A 7,029-nucleotide genomic window follows, 5' to 3' on the forward strand; every position below is an offset into this window, starting at 1 on the left:
GTAGAGGTTATTGCCAAGAAAATGCATTTGTTTTTCTGTTCGAGTTCACAGACCCCCAAGGATGAGGAATCCTGGCTGGGGAAGGACGTATATCACACTGGCCACTGACTTTCTTCTGGACAGTGCTCTGGGTATACTCTTGTAGAATTTTGCACGATGTGCCTGTGTCACTTCATTAAGTAAATAAAACTTCTAGAGATTAAATAAGGAGCTTGCCACAGGTGACATGGTGATTGGGTGTAAAACCCACGGGGATTACAATTGAGATGGGAAAAAAATGTACAAAATGATGTAAAAATAAACTGTTATTAAAAAAAAAATAAGGAGCTTGCACTTGCTCTAGTGGGGTGGGTAGATTGGGAGCCATGGGCGGGGGGAGGGGGGATGTGGGGGGGCCAAGGGGCACGCTGGAGGTGAGCAGGGGGCCGAGGGGCACGCTGGGATGTGTACAGGGAGAGGCAGTAGGGCATGGCCGTGGACACGGACAGAGAGATGTCAGACACCGCCAGAGGTGTCAGGAGGGTCTGGGCGATGGCTGAAGCATTGGTTCATGGAAGTGGAAGGAGGGATACACCTGTCCCAGGTGTCCAGGTGCCTGACAGTGAACACAAAGAAGGAGCCGTTGGAGGAAATGCAGGGTGACCTGGGGTGGGGCATCCTTTCCAGGAATAATATGCAGATGCCAAATGTGAAATGCCTTTGGAAGACAGACTGTACAACGGGGACCACAGCCAGCCCACGTATGAAAATATGACCCACCATGTCTTTTGCAGCTGACCCAGGAAGCCAAACCACAGCCTCTACAACAGCTCCCCAATTCAGGATTAGTTCAATGACTACCAACTTTTTAAATTTTTGTCACCCCCACCATTCGTCCCCCCTGTCCCCAGCCCCTTTTCCAACTCAGGACCAGCCAGTGAAAGCCAAGTATGCTCCCCCAACGTATCACACAGGGGGCCCCCACTTCTGGCGAGCCCACCTCCAGCCCCCCGCCATTGGCAGCCTTCAGCCAGATACACCTGAAGCTACCCCTTTTCCCCTCAAAAGCACTGCCACCCCCAGCCTGTCTCTGAGGCTCTGCCAGGTGCAAGGGATGGTGGCCAACTCCCTTCTCCTTTGACCACATTTGAGTGATTTTTGTTTAGTTCTGCACCTTAACGTGAATGCTTTTGTTGCATCATCCACTGCTCTGAGAGGTCAACAAGTGTCTGAGTGTCAGAGAAAACAAAAGCAGGGGCCACATCCCTGATATCAGAGTTTGGTCCAACATCAGGCCTGCTCCACTGAGGAGCGAAACAGCAGGCCAGCGCGAAGGTGGGAGCTGTGACCCGTGGGCAATCCCACATGCTTCCCACATGCTGTGAGGTGTGATCCTCACAGCAGCCTGGGCTTCGCTGCCGGATGAGAGGCAGGAAACTGTTGTGGAAGATTCTACCTTGCTTTGCCACGCTTCACCTTTACCTGGGCAGGTGCTGATAAGCAAGAACAAGATTTGGGAGCAGAGTCCAAGTTGGAAAACCTCTCTTTCTACTCCAAGGATCCCCCTGATTTTGGAGACTGGCTCTTCTAATCCTACTCCCAAGCACCCAAGAGGCCAAAAACCTGTCTCCCCAAGTGCTGCTCAAGGCCACACTCAAGGGTCACATACGCCACTCTGGTGAGGGTCACCAGACACACCCGGGCTCCTTGTTTGGGTGTGGAGAAGAGGCCAGAGATCTTACTCAGTGCTTGAGCTTAAGTGTGTTTCCAGAGACCAGAATTTAGAAAAGAGGCAGAGAGAGAGTGCAGCCAGCCACTGAGCTCTGGCTGCCAGGTGCCTTTTGCTTGTGGGTTATCTCATATCATCCCCACAGCAGCTCCTTAGAGTTGAGAGGCTGGGTGAGCTCACACACACTGCAAGCCCTCCTGGGTGGATTTGAACTCAGGTCTAGCTAGCCCCAAATCTCTGTTTTGTTCCTTGGACTCTGCCTTCTCAACTGAGAGCCAGGAAGTCTCACAAGATAGAGGCAGGTCCTGGAATGGAGGTTCAAACTCCTCGTTCTGTCCTCATGTTCACAGTGAATCATCTGAGTCCTGCACTGTCTTTGAGTTTCAGAATAACTTGCAGGAAGCATATACTTGCTACACAGACATTAAGTGCCCATGCATGCACTGTACAAGTCCTGTGGTATAGGACTGCAGGTGACTCAGTGTAAGCAATTCTGCCTTCTGTTCTTCCTGTAAATACAACATAGATTTCAGCTAAGACCTGCTGTGGCAAACTATCCCACTGGGAGAATCTTTTTACAGATAGTTCTGTTGGGGTCTGGAAGGTATTTGGCCGCTAAATTACTGGCTGTCTAACTTCCGGGTCAAGTATTTACTCCTCACTGCCCTTTAAAGCCCAACTCAAATACCACTTGCTTCAATTCTCCTTTCAGAGGTCCTGTGCCTTCTGGCTTTCCCTTTGTGTAAATAGGTGGTGTTCTGGACTGAAAGCAACTTAAGGACAGAATGTCTGTGTTCCTTTTGGAACCCCCAACTCAGAGAAAATGTCAGCAGCCATCTTGGATTGAAGGGCAGAGACCCTCAGGACCATGTTCCAGGCTAGAATTCTGCCTAGCCTGCAATTTTCTCTACCACTCTAGGCCTCAATTTATATGTCTGTGAATTGGAGATAATAATTGCACCTTCACAGTAACACAGAAGTTACTGTGAGAAACGAACATATCAATACTCTGAAGTGCTTGTCACAATGCTGAGAACACAAGAATACTCTCTAAATGTCAGCTGTTACATGCACACAGGATGGGCCCAGTTTGGATTTATCTTTCCCATTTAAGGATCCAGGAGCACAAGGTAAGCGGTGGACTCACTGCAGAGAGAGGCTCAGGATGGGTGGGGGGCCTGTGTGCCCACATCCCTTCATTTGTTCATTTGCCAAATATGTGTTGATCCCCTGCTTCCCTCAGGGGCCCTACATTCTGGCATAAGAGTCAGAGGGTAAACAGAAAAGGCACTGTCATTTCAGATGGTGAAAGTCCTTTAAGTAAAGTAATGGGGTTTTGTAATAAAGAGCATCAGGGGCAGGTTTCCCTAAGAAGGTGGATTTGAGCTGAAATCTAAGGAATGAGAGGGAGGCTTCTGGACAATAACATTCCAGGCAGGGGGATAAGCAGTTTGAGGAGCAGAGAGAATGCTGGCAGGCTGGAAAAGGGTGAAGAGAAGTAGGGAGAGAACGGGGCGGGCCCCAGGGGCTTCTAGTCTAAGAGGTTTAGATTTTAGTCTCAGTTGATGGGCGGGGTTTCGAGCAGGGTAGTGATATCATCCTATGTTGTGAAAAGACCATCCTGGCAGTTGGGTGATGACAGTCTCCAGAGGGGGAGAGACAGGTAAGAAATCATGGTGACAGATCAGGGCGGAGACAGTGGAATGTGGCTCCATTCAGAGAATGCTTGGGATAGAGTCAGCAGGACGTGCTGGTGTGTGTGGAAATGAAGAGAACAGTCTGGAAGGGTGCTGTTGTCAGTTCTAGGAGGCGGATGGTGGAACTGCAGCTCAGTGAGGGAGTCTATGAGAAGAATCACCTGGAAAGGTGACAGTCGGGTTTCTGTTCAGGACAGGTGGAAAGAGAAAAGGCGAGGGGAGGTGTCAGGTAGGTGGAGAGGACATACTTCGGGAGGCTGGGGCTGGGGTTACAGTCTGGGGAAAAGCTTTGTAAAGCTGAGCCTGCTTGGGCAGAGTGAGGATAGGGAGGAGGAGCCAGGACAAGCAGCTGGCCAGAAGGAAAACCAGGAGAAGCTGTCCCCAGAGCTGAAAGAAGTAGCCAGCCTTGCCAAGGTGGGTGGCACCTGTGACGAATGTGAGCGCTGGAGGAAAGGAGCATGGGTCAGGCTTTGGTACTGTGGGACTCCCGGCTGCCTGAGGAGAGCCTGTTGGTCACTGGAGACCTGGGGACTGGAGCTGTCTTCGGAGGGAGAATGCATGTGCAGCGTGAACAGTCTAGGGCCTTCTGCTTTACGAGAGAGCAGGGCAGGAGGATGGGCAGAGAGGCATGTGAAACAAAGAAAAGGGTGTTTGTAAAGACGTGAGGTCTTCTGTGCTGGTGGGAAATACCAGGCAGAGGGGAAATTGATGATGCAGGAGTGAGAGGATGATTACAGGAGCAAAGTCCTTGAGAGGGGCTGGTATCTAGAGCCCCACAGCGAGGACCCAGGACTCAGCTCATCAGAGTCAGGATGGGGGGGTGGAGGGTGGCACTGGGAGGCAGAAGCAGGCAGCAGGGCCAGGCGCAGTGGAGGAGGGCACCACACACTCCCTCCAGGATTGAGCCCCATCGGGCTTCCTGCGGCACTTTGGAAAAATTACTGAATCTCGCTTGCTGGGCTGTGGTATCTTGTGGGGAAAGGGAAACCACAATCCCCAGCTGTCCTCCCTCCTGGCCGAACACACTTGCCCAAACCTGTCTAAAAATTCAGCTGCTGCCTCACCAGCACCGAGATGCGAGATGCAACTGACCGTGACCTGACACGAGGGTCTCTCAAAGGTCAGCCGGGCCAGTCACTCACGCGTACCCAGACCTCTGCAGACCAGTCCCTCACTCCTATTGGACATGGAGGATAAAAAGCCTGCCTCAATGTCCCTGTCGTGACAAAAGGAAGAAAAGCGTTCACTGGGCACTTGTGGGGCTCTGGGTAGAGCCAGGTTGGGGTCCTGTCTCCGCCTGTAGGAAGCAGCAGGTAGACAAGACAGCACAGACTTTGCAGGCTGAACTGGCCCAGCCCTGCCATGGGGGCGTGTGACCTGTCAGATCTCCACTGCAAAGCTTGAGTCTCAAGGTCCTCCCCCCGGAACAGATGCTTCCCAAACCCTGTGCTAAATTTAGATTCGTAATTTTGTGGTGTTACAGGGTTCACAGTGGGGAGGGCGTCCTTCGTGATGGATTTCATAGCATTCACCTATGTGAATGTGAATGTGACGGTGGCACAAATTTTATTCATCTAAAGTATGTATTGGGGAAAGTCCCCCTCTTAGAGATAGGGACAGTCACATCCAGAGTGTGAGTAGGAGACCTTGTCTCCATCTCCAGGGGAGAAAAGGCTGCTTTCTGCATTATAGTGACTGGGTCGGCCTCAGCCTGAGTTCATGTCCAGTATCAGGGAGTATCAGAGACTCACCTCACCCTCTATTCTGACAAACACAAAGAGACACCCAAAGAGTGTAATATCCAAGCTTCCCAAGCAAGACCAGAACCAGCCCAGGGATTTGGGGTAAGTGGCTGAACCTCTCTTTCCCCATCTATAGAATGGAGCAGCCAGACTTAAAGGCGGCCAGAGGTAGGAGAACCTACGGGCGTGGGGGTGGGGCTCCAACAATGGGAGCCAAAGGTTTGATCCTCCCGCCTGGGGGTGGAGGTGGCAGCAGGCAGTGGTCCCTCCCCCGCCATCGCCATCGGGTACAGTATCTGCGTCCCATTGTCCAGTTCCCACCCTCCTCTTCGGCAGACTTAGCCCTGGGATCACAGGTGCGTGCCTTCTTTCTGCTTACACCACTCCTAGAGGCACAGGCCACCTGAGGCCAATTCCTCCTGCACCTCTGCCTTTTCCCTCCTGCAGCTAGCCCTGCTCCAGCCCCCTGAGCCAGGCCCAAGCCTGGATGGGCACAGGCATGCATAGGCAGGTCATCCTCACCTGCCTCCACCTGACCTCCACGACTGATTTCTCACTTCCCCAGGCTGTCAATTTCAAGTGCACCTGACACTTGGCCTCCTACTCCTGGGTATCAAGTCAAAGCCTCCTTGAACCCCTTAACCTCTAAACCTCTAACCTCTTCTAACCTCTCCAACCTCAGCCCTTAGGAGGACAGAGATGCGGCCTCACTGCCAGGGTTCGAGGGATGGGCCGGTTGTGTGATCCCCGGAACCCAGGCCAGGCAGTCTTGTCCCTGTGCCCTTCCAGCTTATTAGTGGTCATTCTTACCTTGGTGGCCACGGCGATGGGCAGAGGCAGCAGCAAAATGGGCAGGAGTAAGACAATCAGATAGAAGCGGTAGGCCCAGAGGCCCTGCCAGCAGGTGGCCATGGCGAGAGCTGTGGAGGAGCCAGGCTCTGGATCCTGGGAACTGGAGGACTCACAGCAGGTAGGCGACCGGCCAGGGCAGGCTTATATAAAGGCTGAGTGTTAACCATTGACCCACCCTAGCAATCAGAGTGTTTTTGGAGTCCAGAAGGTGAGAGTAAGGAGGAGGGACCTGCAGGAGGTGTAAAGAGCAGGAAGACTTAGCAAAGAAAGAGGAGGGCAAGATCAAGGGATAAAAGCTTCAGGTTCTTTCATGAAGTTAAGCCCAGAGTTAACTCTTCGTGTGAGTGGAGGCCGCCAAGGGCCGCAGCAGGATGAGCTGGGGAAGCAGGGCGGTGGGAAGCCCTGCTTGGCCTTGGCAGGGCTGGACCCCAGCTCCGCGGTCAGCCTGGCCTCTCCTCTCTCCTCTCATTCCCCACAAGCTGGGTTCAGAGTTGAGCAGTTTATACAGGGCCCTGGGTGGGGCAGCCTTGCCTCAGGGACACGCTACCCTCTAGGGGTTTCCAGTCTGGCTGGAGGGCAGGGAAGCCCTCACACAAGCCCTCCCCCTCTTTCCTCTGATAGGAGAGGACACACCATCTGCGGCTCCTGATGGCCTCTTCTGTTCTGTGTGACTCTGATTCACTGGGGAAACCTCTCAGAGAAGCCACTTCCTCATTCTGCTGTCACAGCTCATGCAATTAAGCTCCCAGAAATTGGACCGCAGGTGAGATGCGGATGTATGGCAGGGCTACAACAAAGGCTGGTTATTTTAGGTTTTTCCTGGATCCCCGTCCGGACCTCCAACTGCCATGGTTGACCAACAAAGACCGTCTCTTATTATGGAAACACACTCATCCTTTCTTTCTTTAAAGATGTTATTTATTTATGCGTACAGAAATGGGGTGCAGGCCAGAGGTGCAGGGGAGGCGAGAGGAGTTACCAGAGACAAAGTGGGGAGCAGAACAGGCAGATCGTTGAAGTACACTGCTGA

At 52.6% G+C, this 7,029-nt stretch overlaps 1 protein-coding gene across 1 annotated transcript in view; it reads right to left on the reverse strand.

Annotated features, from left to right (window-relative positions):
* Positions 1 to 6,059, reverse strand: part of SLC13A2 (solute carrier family 13 (sodium-dependent dicarboxylate transporter), member 2) — a 20,645-nt gene extending 14,586 nt beyond the window's left edge. The window contains exon 1 of the mRNA XM_004684866.1: positions 5,958 to 6,059. Within this exon, the coding sequence (XP_004684923.1) occupies positions 5,958 to 6,059 (102 nt within the window). The remainder of the gene's footprint in view (positions 1 to 5,957) is intronic.
* Between the last annotated feature and the right edge of the window lie 970 nt (positions 6,060 to 7,029).

This window comes from Condylura cristata, unplaced genomic scaffold (assembly GCF_000260355.1).
Source record: "Condylura cristata isolate star-nosed mole 26May11 unplaced genomic scaffold, ConCri1.0 scaffold00017, whole genome shotgun sequence".
Classification (NCBI taxonomy): Eukaryota; Metazoa; Chordata; class Mammalia; order Eulipotyphla; family Talpidae; genus Condylura; species Condylura cristata.